Source organism: Elaeis guineensis, chromosome 13 (assembly GCF_000442705.2).
Source record: "Elaeis guineensis isolate ETL-2024a chromosome 13, EG11, whole genome shotgun sequence".
Lineage (NCBI taxonomy): Eukaryota > Viridiplantae > Streptophyta > Magnoliopsida > Arecales > Arecaceae > Elaeis > Elaeis guineensis.
Window position 1 is genome coordinate 27,733,186 of NC_026005.2, and position 21,957 is coordinate 27,755,142.

Consider the following 21,957-nt stretch of genomic DNA (forward strand, 5'->3'; position numbering starts at 1 on the left):
CTAGGGGTAGTGAGTAGATACCAATCTGATCCAGGAGAGAATCACTGGAAGGTTATTAAAACCATCCTGAAGTATTTAAGAAATACTAAGGACCAGTGGCTTATATATGGTGAATCGGACTTGAGACTTATAGGGTTTACAGACTCTAGTTTCCAGTCTGATCGCGATGATAGCAAGAGTGTGTCAGGATTTATTTTTACCCTTAATGGTGGGGCTGTCTGCTGGAAGAGTTCCAAGCAGCACACTGTGGCTGATTCAGTATGCGAGGCGGAGTATATTGCTGCATCAGATACTGCCAAAGAAGCGGTGTGGCTGAGGAAATTCATCACCGAGCTCGGAGTAGCACCCTCCCTTGTTGGTCCAGTTCTGCTCTACTTCGACAGCTCTGGAGCCATTGCTCAGGCGAAGGAACCAAAGGCACACCAGCGGACGAAGCATATTCTGCGCCGCTACCATCTCATCCGAGAGATCGTGGATCGAGGTGACGTCGACCTTCAGAAGATCGACGGAAAGGAGAACCTGGCCGACCCATTCACTAAAGCCATTGCGGTGAAGGAGTTCAACGACTGCAAGTCGAAGATGGGTATTAGATACTGCACCGATAGGCTTTAGGCCAAGTGGGAGATTGTTGGGAATAATGTCCCAAAGTCAATCATCAGCCTGTTGACGGTTGTACTCCTTTTGTATTAGTACATGAATTATAAATAAATAAAAGTTATTTTGATATTTTTTCATCATAAATGTTTCATCTTCTAATGAACTCCTGTGTTGTGGTGAAGTCCTTAGGACTATTTAGACTCGACAAAGGAGGATTTGTCGCTTAGTCCTTAAACATGTTCGCGACCAAATGATACGTTGTTACCAAGGACGACAACGTTTATCGAGCATAGGTCGTTGTGTGCCATATGGGTTGGTTGTCCTCATAACCAAAGAGTGTGGAGACACTGGTATGGCATACAGATGAGATGTAATGGTACATCTGCACTGAACGTGACCAACTCTGAAGCTATTTCTGCTGTCAAGATTTGCTCCGATGGGATATGGGTATAAATGTCCCTCCAACCTGAGACCGTCACGGTGACTTGCAAGCAACTCACTGCACTTAGGCACTGGACTACCTAAATTTCTAATTCAGTGACGGAAGGCTACTGGGTGTAGTCAAGTACTTGACTTGTCGGTGCGTGTGTCAAGATGGGATTGACCACTCCAGTTTAGGAGCTGTGTACAGTCGTGTTTCAATTTAGCAAAACCTTGGCCAGGGTAGTCCTAGTGAGGAGTCACAGGACTAATTGAGTTGAGCATGATTCGGATGATCTCATCAGGGTTGACAGTTTAACCCTGAGTCATCCTAAACACAGGGGTCAAAAGGGATGAATTATACGGTAACCATATTCATGTAAGTTCTGAATGTTACGATTGTGATTATTCGACCTATCCGATCATCGGGTACCATTGCTAGATGGTCACTTCGATTAGTACAGAAATTGGTTCCTGTGCTACCGGCTTAGGTTCGAACCTGCGGGGTCACACACATTAGAGGTTCTTTTCTGATCTGATGGCTGATTATAAGTCTTATCTATCTGGGACTCTATGATTGAGAATTAGGATTCTCTGATCATGAGTTCCACACATTTTGGGTACCGGGGTCAAAATTTTGAATTTCAAATTTTGAATTTGAAATTTGAACTCTTTGATCAGGGTTTCATATCGATGGTCTCTGATGCCTGATTGTCCATCAAATTTGGACTCAATATTTATGAGAGATTTAATTAGTGATTTAATCACTAATTAACTCAATTTGATTGAGTAATTATTTTTGGATCAAGTCCAATTGAATTGGATTCAGTTTGGATTGACCCGATTAGGTTAAATGTTGACCTAATCGCTAAAGTGGTTTAGTCCCTGATTTGATCAGGGGTTAGGTTTAGTTAATTTCTGATTTGATTAGGATTTTATTAAGCCTAATTAAGCCTAATTATGTTGGGTTTAATCTGGTCTAATTGTGCTTAACCTATTTTAAACTAGGTTGGCTCAATTTGAATCAAACCACCTTGTTTTAAATTCCCTGCGACACCCAACTTCCTTGCACCCATTTGAATTCACGAGAAGAAACTTCTCATGAAATTTTTCTCACGCAAAACCCTTCCCCACGCCCTCATTTGTGCGCCATATGGATGGATAAAATAATTAGTTAGCCATTCAAATTCAAAGCATGTTTGAATTTGAATGGATAACTTATCACTTGCCCCTTCATCCTTATCCATTTTGTGTGCCACATTACTTACACGAGAAAAGGTTTCTCGTGAAACATTTTTCACACACAAAGAGCCACGCCCCTTCTCTTCTCACACCCAAAAGGATAGGGATAAGTTGGTTTTCGTTTGAATTCAAATTTGATTTGAATTCAAATGTGCAACCACTTATCTTTATCCTCTCACGCGGATAAGACGCGTTCGACGTTGTTTTAAAAAGAGGAGAAAGGTGGGATGTGCGTAGAAATTTTAGGAGAGAAACTTTAGGGCGTGAGAAAGGCTTGTGTGTGAGGTAAAGGTCCAAAACCTTCCGAGAGAAAAAGAAAGAAAAGAGAGAAAATTGGGCGTAGGATTTTTGGTGTGTACCCTAGGGTTTCTACCTAGGGTTCGGGAAGTGAGATTGGTGTGCCACGAGTGTCGTGAGTCCACCAAATTTTAGGGAGAGATCCATCAGCTCTCAAGCAACCGTGCAAATGATCCGGAGCATCCGAGGAGTCGGCACACATTGATCGAAGGAGTTCAATCAACATCTGCCATCAAAAGGGTGAAATCACGAACTAGCATTCGTGAGGAGCTGATCAGACGGGAGCTTCGTGTGGACGATCCGCAGAGGCCAGACATTTATGTGGCTGCGACGTGACGATCAGAGCCCTCCGACGATGATCAGATTGCGGTGATCGACTACCCATAAAAGGTGATGTGTTCTGAACACAGTACTGTAAAAGGTTTACTGATTCAAATTTGAATTTCAAATTTAAATACATGCTGTTGTATCATATTTAGATCCTAGTGTAGGGTTAATTAGTATTAATTAATGAGATTAATTAATAATTTTGCTGTAAAATAATAATTTTTAAAAAAATTAAAATTATCATTTTGCCCCTGCACTAAATTTTCGCTACACATACAACAAAGGGATTAGACTTGAAATAAGTAATTGAGCTTATGAAGTATCAATTGGGTTTAAAGAAACCCTATTAGATTCAAGGTAATCTTGCTAGCACATGATTGGACCCAATTTTTTTTTTATATTTAAATTTTTTATTTAATAAAATTAATTCAAACTAAATTATCTACTAATAACCTAAATGAATTAGATTCATTGACTCCAATTGTTGGGTGCCTAAGGTTTTGGATCAAATGAATTAAGGGTGCAAGTCCTTAATTTATTTCTTTGATAGTTTTGATGGGGCACCATTTGATTTGATCAAGTTGGGCATGTCCCACCTTTAGAGGACTTATAGATCCTTGTACGGCATCCCTTGAGTGCAAAAGTTGTAATTTTATGAGTTTAAGGGCTCCAATTGTTGGCACCTAATAGGTTTCCTAAAGGAAGTTGAATAACTTAAGTTATTAGAAAACTTAATGCAAGTAAGACTTGTATTAAGTACTTATTTGGTTTTGAATAGGATTCAAACCTTATGTCTATTTAAAGGGACCTCCTCTAAAGTCCCTAGGTACTCAAACTAGCAGCCCCACACCCACCATGGAGAGCCCCACGCCCTCTCTTCCTCTCTCCCTCTCTTCTCCCTTGGACGTCCAAATGCCCCACCCCTTTGGGCATCCCTTTTTCATCCACGTCCCAAGGCTTTGGGAGTCTCGTTGTGTGCTGGTTTCTAGTCCATGATAGCAGCATAATCAAGGAAAGAAAAATAAGAGAAGAAGAAAAGAAGAAGATCAAGGAAATGATCAAAGAGTTGATCACGATCCAAACTTCATTCAGATTCGCAGGTTAATTTTTCTTAGAGAAGATAAATCAATTTTAAGAGAACTGTTCTAGGTTGATCTTGAGTGGATACCTGTAGAGGTCGGATACTTGTACGGCTAAGAGAAAGCCTCTTCTCTTTCAAATTCAGATTTGACGAAGAAATTACGAAACCGGTATGTAATTCGATCACATATTAAATTTCAGCATATGTTTAATTTCAGCATATGAAGTAGATTCTTGTTGTTTATATTTTATGCATGCATGATATAGATTAAAAGAAATTTTAATCTTCTATTCTACTATAATATTTAGAAAATAAAATTTTTGAAATAAACATGCATACTCCAATATAGAAATTTCAACATAATTACCATCCCATTGATGATTCAACAATCGGAAGCAATTCAGGAGTTAACCTATAATGACACAAATCTCAAATTCTCAACTCTTGAGAATATATGTCATTATCCATTAACTCCTTGGATGATTCTAGGACACATTATTTTAAAATAAAAATAATTACCTAATTTATTAATTTCAATAAATCAAGTATAAAATATGTCCTAGAATTAATACAATGTATCAGCTAATAATTAGCTTTTCAAATTATACATCCAACATATACTACATGGTTTAATGATACACAGTCATCTACTTTTTAATACATACTACAAGCTTTTTTGATATATACTCAGTAATAATCTAATACATGTCTTTAGAAAAATATTATGTCCTAAAAATTATGTATCGATTTATCTAGAGATATTTATTGGATCACTACTAGATGTATATCAAAAAAACTTATAGTATATATCAGAAAGTTGGTAAATATATATTACGATATCATGTAGTGCATACTAGTGAATATAATATTCTAGAAACTGCGTATCCATTTGTTTAGAAGTGTATTAAATGACTAATTTGTTAAATGCGTATAACCTAATCGTGTACTATATATTGGTGAACTTTATGTTTTGAAAATAGTGTATCGATTTATTCATAGATGTATATTGGATTAATATTAGGTATATATTCAAAAAACTTACAGTATATATCAGAAAATTGATGTGTATATATTACAATACCATGCAATATATATTGGTGAACATAATATTTTAGAAACTATATATTAATTTGCTTGGATCTATGTACTGAGTTGTCAGACAGCTAATTTGTTAAGTATGTATTATCTGGTTGTATGCTGTGTATCAGCAAACTTCGTATTTCAAAAAATATATATCAATTTATATGGAGATATGTATTGACTTACTTGATGATTAGTTTGTTTGGTATGTATCACTTGGTTATATAATATATATTGATAAAAAATATATTATAAAAATAAGGAAGAAAGAGAATTTTATATTTTTTATTTTTAATTATGAGACTAATGACTTCATTAATAGAAGTCTTCGACTTTAATTTTGCTTTTTATAATTGGTATTGGGAGAAATGTGACAAACTATGAAGCCAGTCCAAATATTTTTTTTTCCTCTCTTGCCCATCGCATATGATTTTTGTTCAATTATGCCAACCAAATACTTGGAGTTTTGTAAGAAAACTGTTTTGAATGCACTTCATTTTTTTCCCAAAGCAAATGATGGACCAAGGAGACGTATGATCTCGCTGCTCCTTGTAGATCCTTCACCCTTGTAGATTCTTCACATTTGCCTTATGCATGTTACGGCTGACATTGCTGGGACTTGATTCAAGCCCGGAGGAGAATGCTGTGATCGTTTGATACAGAATGAAGCTATGCCATCCACTCGCCCGGACGGAGCGTGAGTTCGCCACGCAACGCGTGCCTCGCGTTCATCCAACCCTCTTCGTGCTTCTTCACAGCCTGTTCCTGCGGAGCAACAGATCCTCCCGCCCAACGACGCTCGCCCCTTCTCCCATAAATACTCCCTTGCCCTCCGATCGACGGCTTTCGTCTCGTTTCATTCCTTCTAACAAGTAAGAGTTCCAAAGACCTCATCTGCTCTTCTCTTGGTCCGATCTCCTCCCCTCTCCCATTCTCTTCCTCTTGTTTTATTCTTTTGAAATTTAAGCGAAGATATTTGAAATCCACGGTAGATTTTCTCGAATTTCGTCTACTATTTCCGCCCAATAACTCTGGATATTTTCATATTTTTCTAGATCCGAGCATTTAAGTTAGGTAGGAAGCTGTGACAACTCCAAGTGTTGGCTCCCGAGGTTCAGGTAACTAGAATCTTGATCCCCCCGGCCCGATAAGTTTTGATGCAAATAGAATAATAAAGAGAGGATAGTATCTGTATAAATTTTGCGATGGCTATGTTACGCCCATTATCCTTGAAAATTTTTGCGGTTCTGGAGGTTTCTTTGATTTCGTGAATGAATCCGAAGGAAATGGCACAAGATTCTTGAAAACAGATTCAGAAATGTACTCGGTGTATTTATAGATCTTTTCAATCCAAGAACTCTAGAATTCCTGTCCTTTTCTAGATTTAAGCACTTCTGTGAGTGCATATAGATACGTGAAACCTCTGGATGCTGGTTTCCATGTTCAAAGCTCTCGTTCTTTAGTTTCTTGTAATTTTTAGAAAGTTTTTATTAGCTGGATGCGATTAGAAAGAGAAAAAATGCTTTTGGTCTACACATCTGCTGAAGTTCTATTGGAAGAAGATTTATCAAGAAATACTGATGGATAGGGTTATCAAGCGATCGCATAAGGTTTTTTTAGTGCATATAATTTTTGTACGTGTCACAGTTCTTGAGATTTGTTTGATTTAATGAATGAAGTGGGGTAGTTGCACAGCAGTGTATTTCAGACAACGTTTCAAGAATAAACCAGCACCACTATTTTTCTCAGAGCCACCTCCCTGTTGCCATAGTTGCATCATAGTTTGATCTGTGCACTGCTATGATCAAATAATTAAGAGTTGCTGGTTAAAGTTCCGTCTCAGTACTGAATATATATTGCATCTTTCTTTCTTGCCCTAGTCTTGCAATCTTAATCCCGTAATACAAATTTTGCACTTCTCTTTTGTTAACTAGGTAAGTGAAGCAATCAAACTGACCATCAGCAAAAGTTTGAAGAAATGGGATCATACACAGACTCATACTCACTGAGATCTGTAGCTGATTTGCCTGCACCCTTTCGTTCCACTTTTAGTTTCAGGTGGTACTTGGCTCAATTATAAACTAATATGTGTATTAACATTTCCTTTTTTTCCCCAGGAACATTGGCTTTTATTGATTCATTCTGTAAGTTTTGATTGCATAATAGAGGGACAATTTAGTTAGTATAATTGGGACTCTGTTGTTTGGTTATATTATGAGTCTGCCTTGCTACATTGAAGCTTTTCTAAAACTGGCTATTTTTGGTACCGCTTTGTACATGGATAATATATTCCCTCGTACCCAAAGAGATGGCCCAATTCCCTCTGCATAGAAGGTATGGTCAATAACAGACTTGATTCTGTGTTTCTGAACTTAATTACACAACCTATACCTTTCAAATTATTAAATGAATTATGAATCCAGTCCATAAAATTCTTTGGTGACAGATATTCCAGCTTTTGTTTTTTTACTAAAATTTCCTGCTCGTGTAATCCTCACAAACTAACAAATTCCTAAAAAAAATGCATTTTGGCAACATCATCTGAAATCATGATCTGATATTGATTTTCCATCAATTCATCAACCTCACAAAGCCTAAAACCATTGCGTTATTACAATAATACAGTGCCTTGACGAGTGCAAGATGGGTGCTGTCTTCATGAACTTCACTCATGCTCTCAAATTTTGATAAGATGCTTTGAGAAGTAATGGTGTTTTGTCTGTATACAGGTATTTTAATTCCCTGCAAAGCGAATGCTATTCTGGTTGTTTTCTCTCAGATATAAACATGGTCATTTCAGCACCAACTGGAAGTGGTAAAACGGTGCTCTTCGAGCTGTGCATTTTGAGACTTCTCTCAAGGTTCCTTTCACAGGAGGGAAGATTTAATCACATAAAAGGAAACCTTAAAACAGTATGCTCCTAACCTACCAAGCATATGTTTCTTTCTGTTTTCTGGTGAGGCAATCTCCAAATGGAACAAAGCAAGCAATTAAACTTGAGTCCTTTAATTTTGATAGAGAACATTTTTTTGACCTTATTATCAGTTTCAACCAAGTGTATCTAAGTCTTAAAAGCTAAAATTGATTTGATGATTCTCCTATGTTTCAATAATAGCCGTGTGAATTTTCATTACATCATATAGTGGGTGCTGTAACTCATGACCTGCCTTTTGATAGCAAACTCAAGATCAGACCATTCCCATCATATTTCTTGTTCCTATCATCTATAATATGTCCAGACTCCAGACATGGTGGAGATACTGAAGGGACTGAACTGTATAAATCCTCTGGGGTGGGATTGATAAGTATAGACATGCATACCTGCACAAAAATAGATATAATATAATGATATTCTAAGTCATTATTCAAAATGGACTGCATGTACTGCAATTCTTTTTTCCCTTTATTGACAAATATTTGATATCTGTTGGGACTAACTTTATTAGCTTTTGTTTCTTTATGATGAATACGAAAAGATCTATATAGCTCCATCGAAGGCTTTAGTGCAAGAAAAGCTCCGTGATTGGAATATGAAGCTTGGTTCATGGGGAATTAATTGCTTGGAGATGACAGGAGACAGAGAATTTTATGAGATAAAAAATATACAAGAGGCAGATGTCATTCTAACTACTCCTGAGGTGAATGGAGAAAATTGCCTTTTATTTTTCTTTTCTAATAGTATAAGGTAATTAGTTTCATATTCAGTTGCGTGCCTTCCTTTTGTTAACTGGCTGTAATACAGAAATTTGATGCTGTCACCCGTCATGGCATAAGAGATGGTGGCTTAAGCTTCTTTAGTGATATTGCACTTGTACTCATTGATGAAGTTCACTTGCTTAACGACCCTCGTGGAGCTGCCTTAGAAGCAGTGATTAGCAGGATAAAAATGCTCTCTCGCATCTTAGAGATGAGCTCTAGTCCTTTGTCAAATGTTCGCTTTCTTGCAGTTTCAGCCACAATTCCAAATATTGAGGACCTAGGTATGGTGTATTTTTTTCTGAAACTGATTTTCACACTATTATTGTGTACTTAACTTAAATTTACTAGGATAAGTTTCATATTTTTCACTTTGATTGTTGACATTTCCAATCCTCCAGCGGAGTGGCTCTTGGTTCCGCCTGAAGGGATCAAAAGGTATTCCATGGTGAATCTAGCTGAGGCTATAAAGTTTTCTGACAGCTGTCTCATTCCTTCTACTATATGCACTACAGATTTGGAGAAGAGATGAGGCCAGTAAAGTTGATGACCAAGGTTTATGGTATCCTTCTTCTTCTTCTACCCCACCCCACCTGAGAATGCTAAATACAACTGATGCATTACATGTTTTATCTAAAATTGTGATCTCAGCCTAAATTAGGTCACTGAGAAAAAATAAATGTCTGATACCTTAGATAATAATTTCCAGATTCCTCTTTCTGTGCCTCAAGTCAAATACAGTGCATATGATATGCAATATACATGGTGCTTTTTCAATGCAGTATGCTTTTTAAAATTCGGTTCATTGTTATAAAGCAATAAAAAATGTCATGATGCCATTTGTGAAACTCTGGTCAAGTCAACTTTATTTAGGCATGGGCTTGACATTATTTTGGCATGGAGCAGCATATTTTAATGTACAATATGTAGGGGAAACCGCAGCAAAGAGGTATGACAATATGGCCAACGTAATAAATGAAATTCTAGAGTGCGTTTGGTAGCATTCGAAGCACAAATTCGTGGCTTAGGCTTTATATGTTCGAGAGATAATTTAACTGTTATTATTGTAATTTGCCTTTTATCTGGTAAGCTAACTTGTCATGGAGTTTCTTTAGCTGTCTGAGCCTCTATCTTTGCTGCATTAAATCTGACAATTTCATATTTATTTTTATTTTTGTTTTTCTAAATAACAATAATATTCTTATAGGTTGTGTCAGCTATATAGATGGTCTTTTACCGCATACCACTGTTAACATGTTAGTTTCTAAGGGTATTCATTTAACTAAGCTTTTGAGTATATTCATTTAATTATTTGTTATGGAGCTAAGCACCTTGTATCGTTTCTTCATAATGCTATTAATCAGCATTTATATGCATGAGGTTGCCCTTTTAAATATTTCTCACATCTTTTGCAGGTTATGCTCCAGCAAGAAATGACTTTTTATTTGAAAAGGTAGCTTTTACAATTTACTTGCACTTTTCTCTCATTTCCCATGACTTATGCAAGAACAACATCCACCCATCATCCCATAAAGAAGTTACTCTTAGATGGTAGTTGGTTCCCATCCCCCTGATGGTTCTTATTCTGTTGTATCATGTCTATCATGCAGCGCCTTCAAAATTTCATCTTTGGTAAGGGCATAACTCTTCCAAGTTCCGACTGTTAGATAGCCTGTCCTTTTTTTCCTGATAGTTTTCTTTCATATCCAACATTAAATCATTGGCTACAGATATCCTCATGCAACATTCAAAAGGAAAGTCTGCGCTTGTCTTTTGTTCTACCAGAAAAGGAGCACAGGAAGCTGCACAGTGCCTCTCTCAGACTGCAATGAACCTGGGTTACTCAAATCCATTTATAAAATCCAAACAACAACAAGAAAGACTAAAGGAAGCTGCTTTATCTTGCAGTGATAAAAATATGCAGTCATGCATTCTTTATGGTGGTATGAATTAAACTGTCTTGTTAAACAGTCTAATCTTGCCCATTAGAACTTTCTTCCTTATCATCTAAGCTCCTTTCATTTGTCTTGTCGTGGCTAGCATCTAACTTAAAATGCTTTTTCATATTCTTAGAGAGTCAGATATTATTGTTACTCACTTGCCCTTTATCTTCCAGTTGGTTATCATAATGGTGGGCTTTGCTTGAAGGATCGAAACCTGGTCGAGGGTCTCTTTCTGAAGGGCGATCTCCAAATACTTTGTACTACAAACACTCTTGCACAAGGGGTCAACTTACCTGCACACACAGTTGTAATCAAATCAACACAATATTTGTAAGTTCAATTCATGTTTAAGGTTGCTGCTCAACTTTTCTTGCAAATTTGTAGAAATTGTTATTGTTAATGTCTCCTTGCAAATTTTTACAAATCATAGTAGTTCATGTCTCCTGTAATTGCACAGCAACAAAGAAAAGGGCCTCTACTTGGAATATGAAAGGTCTATGGTACTGCAGGTTGGATATCTTTGTGCCCATCCTCCTCTGTATTACTCATGTCTGCACTTCTTGATGATACAGTAATACTGGGTTTGTCTTGATTTCTCTTATTTCACTCTTAAAATGATACCACGGGTACTAAAGCTGCAACAGTTTTTAAAAAGTCTTTACAACATGATACTTAGGTCTGTATAGTAATAATTGTAGCATATTTACTTGTGAAGATTATCACCTTGTTTGACAAGTTCTTTTTAACCATTATATGTAAGACCATCTGTTTTCTGTTTTCTGACTTTCAATGACATGACTTATGCCGACCTCTAATAACATGCCTTCATATTGGATACTTTACATGCATATGTACACAATATTTTTTCCGTATTTTTGTTTAAATACATATACAACTGGATCCTCTGAAGGTTGTTTGATCTTAAGGTGGTTTATATTTTTGAAATATATTTATGTTTATTATTTAAACAAGTTTGACAATAGTTATCATATACTGTAGATTGTTTAAGTTGCAACAGCTATATTCAGCAGCCCCACTTTTTTTTTAATGAAATTTATATGTTATGTGTGGGTATCTGCAGATGAGTGGCAGGGCAGGTCGTGCACCATTTGATGATACTGGAACAGTTGTCATCATGACAAGAAGAGACACAGTTATTTCCCTATGATACAAGTCTTTGTAATTTTGCCTCTCTCTGCTAATCCACAAGATTCTTAATATGAAAATAATTATGGATTCTATCAGAATTTCTGTGACATAGGCTGTCTGATAGTTTGTTACCTATGTAGGTTCACTTGTATGAGAATCTCTTAAATGGATGTGAAATGGTGGAGTCTCAGTAAGTTTCTTTACCTAGAAATACAATATATATGCACTTCTTAGAATTCTTAATAACTCTACGCTATTTCAAATATCATCTATACTACTTTGTACTGAGTGTTATCATCATCTTAGGTTGCTTTCATGTGCAATAGAGCACATAAATGCTGAGATTGTTCAGATGACAGTCTCTGATATAAGCATGGCAATTGAGTGGCTGAAATGTTCATATTTGTATGTCCGGATAAAGAAGGTATGCCATCATTATCATCTGATGTAATTCTGGTGAACAGATGTCTGCCTAATTAGTTATCTGACTTCTGAATGCATAATCAGAATCCTGAAAATTATGGAATTAAGAGAGGAATTCCTCGTGAACGCCTAGAAAAGAATTTACGAGGTACTACTGACAAGTGGTAGATTTATTTTGGTTGTTATATGGTTAAATTTCATAGAGTTAATTGTTTTTCTTTTTGACTTGCAGAAATATGCATTCAAAAAATCAATGAGTTATCAGAATATGGAATGATTTGGACCGATGAAGATGGTTTCCTTCTAAAATCATTAGGTGTCCTATATTTCTCATCATACTCTGTGCAAGATTTAGTAAATAAATTTTGAGTTGATTCCTGACAGTTCCCAAAACAAAGTGTTAATTATTATTGATATAGCCAATAAAATGATCATTTACACATGCTGTTTTGCACTTGTAACCATGTATGACTTTTTCTTTGCATATCTTGATATTTTAAGAAGAGAACATGTCTTTGCTCTCCTCCACATGAGGGTATGATCCTTTGCCACTAGGGCAAGGTGCAGGGGTTTGATTTCCAGTGGGAGTTAGCCCACAAGGGTGGAGTGTGTATAGGGTAGAAAGGTGGGAATTAGCCCCTCCTAATCTTAAAAAAAGGACAAATATATTAGAACAACACAACAATAATAATGGTGATGGACCATAAAGTTGTTATCAAAGGCTTGATTGTCATGATTGTTATTGTTCCTTTAGCTCTTTGCTTCCAATTCGTGCAGCTGAATTCGCTGCTGCTTAGTTCTATGGCCATAGGTTTTCCATTTGGTTCGTTCTAATGTGAGTAGAGTGTTGCATGGGAGTCTCACTTGAAGCTGGATGACAAATCCTCCTAAGAAATGTGTTATGAATCTGTATACCTTTTAGCAATGGCCAGACATACTCAAAACATCATGTGAGCTATAACGCTCAATTGCTCAGAAGTATTGCTGAAAGTGCATAACGAGAATCAAGTTATGCAGAAGATATAGCAAAAGTGAATCCATCATGACAAATTCAAATTGATTAGGTTTGTTCTTTATCAACTATAGGGCGGCATTGGCACAACGGCAAGGTTGCTGCATTACGACCTAAGTGTTATGGGTTCGAAACATAGAAACAACCTCTCTCTATGTGGGGGTAAGGCTACATATGTTTGACCCTCCCTAGACCCTATAGTGGTGGGAGCCTCATGCATTGGAATGCCCCTTTATTTTTAGTTCTTTCTGTCAACTAAACTATGAAGAAAAGACAGAATGTAAGTCCATGGCTTTTACAACCATAAAATAACTCTTAAAGCATGCCAATATCTTTTTCTGAAACCCAGCTCGTCTATCTGCAGAACCTGGAAGACTGATGACAAAATTTTATTTGAAATTTGAGACAATGAAACTTATTGTCAAAGCTCCTGGAAGTTCCAACTTGGGAGATGTCCTTCAAATCATTTGCCATTCTGAAGAGCTTTCCTGTATGTGCTTTTGAGTATTAAGCATGTCGCTATACTTCAGTAAGGTACAAATGTTAATGAAACCTATGAAAAAAAATAAAGGGATCCAGCTGAGACGCAATGAAAAGAAGCTTCTGAATGACATAAACTCTGATAAAGAAGGTCGACTTCGCTTTCATGTCATTGGTGAGAATGGAAAAAGGAAAAAGCGTATACAGATGAGAGAGGAAAAGATATTTGTACTAGCAAATGATGTCTTGACGGGTGACCCTTCAGTTCATGATTTGTCCCTCAACCAGGTCTCCTCTCTGATAATCCGAGAGATGTTTATATTGCTACTTTAGTCTTTACTAACTAATTATCAACATTTCATGCAGGACATGAACTCAATATGCTCGAATGGGTGTAGGATTGCCAAATGCATGAAAGAGTGTTTTATCTACAGAAAGAACTACAGGGGAGCTACAAATTCTATACTTCTTGCCAAATGCTTCCACCAGAAACTCTGGGATGATAGTCCTTTCTTGCTGAAACAACTCCCTGGCATTGGAATGATCACGGCAAAGGTTTCACATTTCCGGTTCCTTTTCTTAATTATCATATTGCTTCCATTAGTTCATTGCAGCATTGCTTTTGTTTCTTGATTTGAATGAATTTGCAATGCTAGGCACTAAATTCAGCAGGAATTAATTCATTTGAAAGTATGATGGAAGCTGATCCCAGAAAAATAGAAATAATAACAGGTCGCAAATATCCATTTGGGAACCACATCAAAGAATCTCTGCAGTCACTTCCTCCAGAGGTTGAGATACAGATAAAGGAGGTTGAGTGCAAAAGGCAAGGGAAATCAAGGTTGATAATAGCATTAACTCGTGTATCACGCACAACTACATCCGGCAAACACCACTTCGCTGATATGGTATGCTTTTAGGAGTTGAGCTTTCTTGTTGCGCTTGATCATGGTTGTGTTAATGAAATCTTCAATACTCTCTGTTCTTGCATTTGCATCCGAATATCTTTCTTCTGTTTTTCTTTCTCAAAATATTTCTTCTACAAAATATAAAAGGCAGATTTATTTGTACAGATGGTTGGTTCAGAAGAAGATAATATGATTCTCTTTCATGAAAAAATAAGGTGATACGTTTTTCTATTTTTGATGATATAAGGTAGCACCTTGTCTCTCTGTTCTAATCTCTCATGGTTTCAACTTTTCTTCATTGTTCAACCCAGAGCTGAAGAATTTTCCAGGTATGTTTTCTGCTATGTTCAGCAACTGTTTCCTTCTATTTTTTGCTTCTGTTCAAAATCATATAGAAAATGCTTCCAAAAGCAGTGCTTTAAATACATTGTTGGTATTGCAGAAAATTTAGTATAAATTAGTTATATTACTTTTCGGCTGGAATTCTTTATACTTGACCCACTTGCATGTTGCAACATCTGGTGAGAATCATTGACAATTACTGATTTGCCAACGTTCATTCTCTGGATACTATCAGCTGTGGCGCACTTTTCTGGTATCTTAAGCTATCGATTGTCTAACTAGGATAAATAAGACAGCTAAACAAAGTAAAATTGTTAAAATTCTTGATGACTGCATGCCTAAAAATACCTTGAAGGGGCCATTTCTGGTCTTTCAACGGTGGCTCTTGGGAGAGCAATCTGGTTAAAGACATTAACTTCATGCATAATATGTTCTCCTCTCATGACCGCTGGAGTTCTCCGGAGTTGGTGGCAACCTGTCTTGGGTGAGCTCCGAGTTTAAGGTATTGCCTGGTTGCTGGATTAGGGCAAGACAAATCCCAACCCCTTTGGTAGCTAGCTTAGGTTTCCATCTTTTCAATCTATATCAGATCCCCCAATACTTTTTTGCATGATGCTTTTTATGTTCCTTTAGCTGCTATTTTTCCCAGTCAATATCCAATAAAGCAGTACATTGCCTGTTCCACCCTTCTATGGCAAAATGGTTGCTTTAGGAGAGGCTGGGAAGGAGGGACTTTGCTAAAAATCATAGGTCTCTGATGAAGAAGGTCTTGACCTTTTTTCCTTCCATTGCTTGGCTAGGTTCATGCAAGGAAGGGAAGATATTCATGCAGGTCATTCAACACCTAGGCAACAGCATTTTATGCAACAGAGGTGATTTCAATAGAGGGCGAGACTTGGAACAAAGGAAGGTTACTCTATTTTGACCTAGGTGTCATGTGTTAGAAATATGGAAACAGCATCTCTGCATGCAAAGGTAAGGCTGTGTCCATCTGACCCTTCCTAGACCTTGCAAATGTGGGAGCCTTGTGCACTGGGACATCCTTTTTTTTGTTAGAAATGATGTCAACAAAAATTATCAGCTTTTCAAGACATACTCCAAGCAAAATTATCAATATGCAATGTTCTCCCATGTGTATGCCTAGAGTCTCCACCTAATGATTTGAAGATCATTACATGTAATGTGAATAGACATAACAATGGCCATATAAGTGAGCTATCCATCTCATAATTAGTTGTAACAGTTTTGGCAGCAATCTGTTATTGCATCTTAGCATGCAGTTAAATATTATAGCCATACGGTGATCTAGACATTTGGTATGCATAAACTTATTAATCATCTCATAAGGGCAAATGAACAATTATACTTAATGTGCTTAATTGAGATTTGTCAATAAATCAATAATAATGTTATGGTAGGTGTAAAATATTGGCTTTTCCAGGCACCAAGTCTATTAATCTGGTAAGGAGAAGACCACAAATAGGACAAGATAACAGCAGGTTTTGCACAGATGTGACTGGAAGTGTTATTTTGTGGGCATTTAGTTCTCTGTCATGCTGTTGTCAACCATGGCTTAGCCTAGCGCTCAAAAGGGGAAGCTACAAGGTTATAAACCTTTAAAATCCGGATCAACCACACCATGGATATAATTTAATCGAATAAATTAGAAATTCTGAAGTTTTATGGCTCATGTTGTCTTTGCTTCATTTTTTTTCTGACTGTGTGAAGAGCAAACTGACATGATTACACCAAATGAATCCATCATACCCAAGCTAACATAACTATTAGGCTTTCTTTTTTTCCATTGCAGTACACATGGAGTATTAGGTTCTACACTGCATTTTACTCAAATGGATTACATTTTCACAAAATTGTGGCATATAGTTGAGGAATGGCGAGCATCACCTTCGTTTCAAACTAAAATGCATGCAATATGTCAGTTGTGGCATTCATTAATTCATATAGTTGGACAGTTTCCATGATCATTAGATAGCAACCTCTTTGATTTATTATCACAGGGACCTGAAATCTTTTCTTCATGCATATAACTGCAGGAAATGTTATGTATATTTGTCTAGTTTTACTGAAATGATGTTAGTTTTGATTTACTGATATAAAAGCAGAAATTGAAAATCTTTAACATTTTATAAGGCCAGTTTTTCTTTCCTTGCTCCACCCCAACAATCATTTTTTCTCCCAAAAGAAGCATGTTTTATCCAGAGTCCTTTTTTTTTTTTAACCTTTTGTGACTGATGAGACAGTCAGTTTGCAGCCCCTATATTGTTACGCTTCTTGTATCATGCCCGCAAAATGCGAGGGTGACTGTAAAGGCTGATCTTATTTTTGAAGAATATGGTAAGATAAGCTTGGAATAGAATGCTATATTTATGATAGGCATCTACTTAAATAGAAGATTCATTCGACTTGCTCTTTGGTTGTACCTTGAAGTCGGCCTCGATGTCCATGAAAAATTTGTAATTACCAAGGAATTCAGCTTTACTAAGACAGATGAACACGGAAGTAAAGCAACGACACTTTCTTATTCCTCCCCAAAAGAAATTTATATCATAGAAGCTGATAACAAGAACGGACCTAAGGCCACAGCCGGAGATACTCAGTTCTTAAGCAACTCAAACAAGGTTCAGTCTTCAGTGTAAGTGGTTTTTCCATCTCAAATTGCGATAGGTTAACTGTAGTTTAGAAAATGCAGGTCTGCTAGGAATCTGTTTTTTCTTTTAATCACTTCCAACCTTTTTTTCTGTTTTTTTTTTTGATATATTTGGTACAAATGCACGGCAGGCCCAGCTTTGATCTCCTACAGGACGAAACCGACGAAGGTATGTGTACGAGGCTCCTCTAAGCCTCGGTATACCATTGAATATTTTTTTTCGATTTCTAATATTTTGTCTGGGTGAGCTGAGATAATAATTGTTCATTATGTTGGTCGTCCCTGTTTCCTTCGGCACGACTTCGCAACTAATTTTTGTCTGTGCAAGATTTGTTAACTCTTGAACATGGAGAAACTGAGAGCAAAACCAAGACAGAAGGCATGATATTTGACCACATTCGCAAGAAGTCTAAAAATTTTCCAACTCTTTTGACATCGAAGGCAATGGATTGTTCGCACCAGCCACTGATCCTGACAAGAAAAGGGACTCCTCTAGCGAACCATTTTGAGCAGAATGAGATTGAGGTCCATTTCGATAATGTGATTCTGATAGATTCTGAACCTACCGATGCCTCTCCAAAGTCCACTAAAGCAATAAGCTCTCCAATCGAGACAAAGGGAAGCTGCAAGAAAATCTCCGGAAGCTCGAGCAGCATTTCGGACAGTGAGTTTTCCAGCGCATTTGCAGGTGACTTGAATGATGGGTCAGAGAACAACAAGCTCACCTACGATGGCCCGCTGGAGGGTATGAAGATGGTGGGCTGCAAAAGAGCCTTTCCTATGGAACTAGATCCAGTTTCCAAAAGGCCAGATGTCCAGCAGCACCGTTCGTTTGAACCACCAGGCGATCGGAGGGAAGTGTCTTTTCTTGGGTTCAAGAGTGTCTTTTCATTTCTGTGATTGATGACTGTGGATAGATCTGCTGCTTGAAAGCAATCTGGAGCAACTTTCTACCAGACAATGACATTCCTCACAGGCTCTCTTCTTCTTCCTCTTGTGTGTAAAAACACGCCCCAATTCAGTTGCTCATTTTGCACTTCAAGGGAACTACTGAGGTAGATTCTTCCGGAAGGACCGTGAGAACCTATTAATCTGCAAATATTTGAAGCTTATAGGCATCTGAATTCATGCCTTCGAAGGTATACTGTGAGGTCGTATTATTTTGACTGCTCGACAGATTCATGCATTCATACTAAGGTCTCTAAACTGACCGCACAGAGGTGCCAAAATAATTGGCAGTTGCTACTAATAACCTTCCAACATACGTTTCATCCTTCCGCGTCTTTCTAGCTAGACCTGGGCCAGGTTTCGCCATACTAATAACGACCAGAAGCAAACGATTTTAAGCCAGTAGCCTAGCTTCAATCTGGAATGATTCTTGATACAGGTAATTTTAGCACACTTCCTGGCCATGGTACACCTCTAATATACCATGATGGACGATCTTATCCTGTGTTGGATAAGCGATGGGTTGCAATAGACTGTGCAGGTGAAACCTAAGGAGCATTCCTCAATTGTCATGCCCGTCCACCTATCAAACAAGCAGGTCACGCCTCTTAGCTCTTTGCTTTCCAAGTACCATGACTGTAAGAGCCGGTCGAAATGGACCCATCCTTCACCATAATCCCTCAAAAATAAAAATGACGAAAGAAGCGGAAATTGATCAGAACAGGAAAATTTAATCCCCTGCCTGATCTCATGTTGTGGATGAAGTTATGGTCACCAAGTGGCTGGATAGAGTTGCGCGTCAATGGGGGATATAGTCGAAGGCTATTTGGATGGAATATGTCGGTGAAGTCTGGCTTTATTTGAGGACTATCGAGCTTATCCGCTTTCTATCTTCTTTTTCCTTAAATTGCTCCTTTCTCAATCGATTTTCAGCATCGAAGCCTCCCCTGCCTCCCTCCTCCTTCCTCATCTCCATAGTCACCGTGCCCTTGTTGAGTTTCGCCGTCCTCCTAAGATTGGCTTTTTTCTCCTCAAACCACCGTAGCACTATTTTTTCCTATTTTTCATCAACACCCATCGTGATCCATCCTACCAGCTTGCAACTCATTGCCGCAGCCGATGCGGCACCATTGTAGTCGTTGACCCCATCTCCTCCTCCTCCCTCTGCTCTCCCCCTTAGCGATCAAACCCTATTTGGCTTGAAGAGAGAGAGAAAGAAAAGAGGGAAAGAAAGAGAAGTGAGAGAGAGAGGAAAAGAGAGAAAAAAAAGACAGACAAAAGGAAAAAGAAAAAAAGGAAGGAAAAAAAAATGAGGGGCAAATTCGAGACATTTAGATTTGCCCCATGATCCGACTCAAATCGTAATGTAGACCAAGCATCTCTATCTCCTCTTCAGATTAGTTGAGTCAGATCAAATAGATCGGATCTTGATTGTCCTTTCCTTTATAAGTCTTGCAAGTTATTAGATTGCACTTAATTAGTCTAATTTTACCTTTGATTAACGATATAGATTTGATTCAGGATTTTGAGCTAGATCAGAAGAAGCAAAGATCTAAGGATCAGGCCACATGTCAAAGATCGTGAATTTTGGATTTGATCATCGATAAGTTTTCTTTCATCTCTAGATTTATTTTTGTGCATATTCATATGTTTAAAAATTAAATTTTATTCATAAAAATATTAAAATATTTAAAAATTATTAAAATTTAAAAATATATATTTATGCATAAAAAATAATTTAAAATGTTGGATTAAGCATGGTGTCACCTCAACATGATTACATATTTGAAATGAGATGATTTTTTTTATTTTAATATTGTATGATTTCTAGAAACAAGATTATCCATGTTTATCCTCGTACGAATTTTGAATAAAAATTATTCTTTTGTTTTTGAAAATGAGATGTGAAAAACTTGATTTGATATTATTGTGAAAATAAGTATGGTTATATGGTTATGGTAAAATCAATATAAGAACCGATCCAAATGGACCCAGTTCAGTATCCTTCACCATAATCCCTCAACAAGAAATGGCGAAAAAAAAAAAATTGATCAGAATAGGGAAACTTAATCTCCTACCCGATCTCATGCTGTGGATGAAGTTATGGCCACTGAGTGGCAGGATAGAGTCGTGCATCGATGGAAAATATGGCCGAAGGCCATTTGGATAAACTATGCTGGTGAAGTTCTGCTTTATCTGGGGACTACCGAGCTTATCCCTTTTCCATCTTCTTCTTCTTAAATCGCTCCTTCTTCGATCGATTTCCAGCACTGGAGCCTCCCTCCTCCTTCCTCATCTCCACAACCATCGTGACCTTGCCAAGTGTCGCTGCCCTCCTAAGATTGACTTTTTCCTCCTCAAACCATCATTGCATTGTTTTCCCTGTTTTTCATCAACACCCATCGAGATCCATCCTGCCAGCTTGCAACTCATTGCCGTGGTCGCCACAATGCCACCGCATTGACCCCATCTCCTCCGTCTCCCTCTGCTCTCTCCCTTAGTGATGTAATCTTATTTGGCTTGAAGAGAGAGAAAGAAAAGAGGGAAAGAAAGAGAAGAGAGAGAGGAAAAGAAAGAGAAAAAAAGAGAGACAAAAGAAAAAAGAAAAGAAAAAATGAAAAAAAATGAGGGGCACAGATCTAACCCAAATCACAATGTAGATCAAGCATCTCTCTCTCCTCTTTAGGTTAGTTAAGTCAGATTGAATAGATTGGACCTTGATTGCCCTTTCCTTTATAAGTCTTTCAAGTGATCAGATCGCACCTAATTAGTCTGATTTTATTTTTGATTAATGATACAAATTTGATCCAAAATTTTGATCTAAATTAGGAGAAGCACAGATCTAAGGATCAAACCATATGTCGAAGATCGTGAATTTTGGATTCTATCATCAGTAAGTTTTCTTTCATCTCTGATTTTATTTTTGTACATATTTATGTATTTAAAAATATATTTTATTCATAAAAATTATTAAAATATTAAAATTATTGAAATTTAAAAATATATATTCATGCATGAAAAGTAATTTAAAATGTTGGATCGAGCATGGTGTCACCTCATATAATAGAAAATTTGGGAAGAGATAAATTTTTTTTTAATATTGCATGATTTCTAGAAAAAAAATTATGCATGTTCATCTTTGTATGAATTTTTGAATAAAAATTATTTTATTATTTTTTTGGAGGATGTAAAAATTTGAGTTGATATTGTAATGAAAATAAGTATGATTATTATAAAAAATTAGTTATGATGAAATTATGAGAAAAACTCTCTAGTTTGACTATGATTCGGGTCTAGTCAAAGGGACTGATCATTGGCCACATATTAGAAATATATTTCTTTC

General features: G+C 37.0%; 1 protein-coding gene across 1 annotated transcript; it reads left to right on the forward strand.

Annotated features, from left to right (window-relative positions):
• The first annotated feature begins 5,578 nt into the window (after positions 1–5,578).
• On the forward strand, positions 5,579–18,824 carry LOC105056185 (ATP-dependent DNA helicase MER3 homolog). The gene is made up of 28 exons (XM_010938296.4): positions 5,579–5,916; positions 6,100–6,162; positions 6,979–7,102; positions 7,774–7,957; positions 8,522–8,683; positions 8,788–9,025; positions 9,143–9,179; positions 9,257–9,303; positions 10,157–10,194; positions 10,352–10,373; positions 10,472–10,684; positions 10,858–11,014; positions 11,142–11,193; positions 11,766–11,837; positions 11,974–12,023; positions 12,140–12,257; positions 12,341–12,404; positions 12,489–12,572; positions 13,633–13,758; positions 13,840–14,036; positions 14,115–14,303; positions 14,405–14,656; positions 14,822–14,871; positions 14,968–14,985; positions 17,271–17,353; positions 17,447–17,651; positions 17,798–17,835; positions 17,995–18,824. Exons 3-28 carry the CDS (start codon positions 7,023–7,025, stop codon positions 18,564–18,566), a joined length of 3,348 nt encoding a protein of 1,115 aa, XP_010936598.1. The 5' UTR covers positions 5,579–5,916; positions 6,100–6,162; positions 6,979–7,022; the 3' UTR covers positions 18,567–18,824.
• The last annotated feature ends 3,133 nt before the right edge of the window (positions 18,825–21,957 follow it).

Bases quoted from the DNA above. Each gene is read 5' to 3' on its own strand.
- LOC105056185 (XM_010938296.4), top strand. From the start codon at position 7,023: ATGGGATCATACACAGACTCATACTCACTGAGATCTGTAGCTGATTTG. The intron at 10,374-10,471 runs GTAAGGGCATAA...CATTGGCTACAG, and splicing joins CCTTCAAAATTTCATCTTTG to ATATCCTCATGCAACATTCA. The intron at 11,015-11,141 runs GTAAGTTCAATT...GTAATTGCACAG, and splicing joins ATCAAATCAACACAATATTT to CAACAAAGAAAAGGGCCTCT.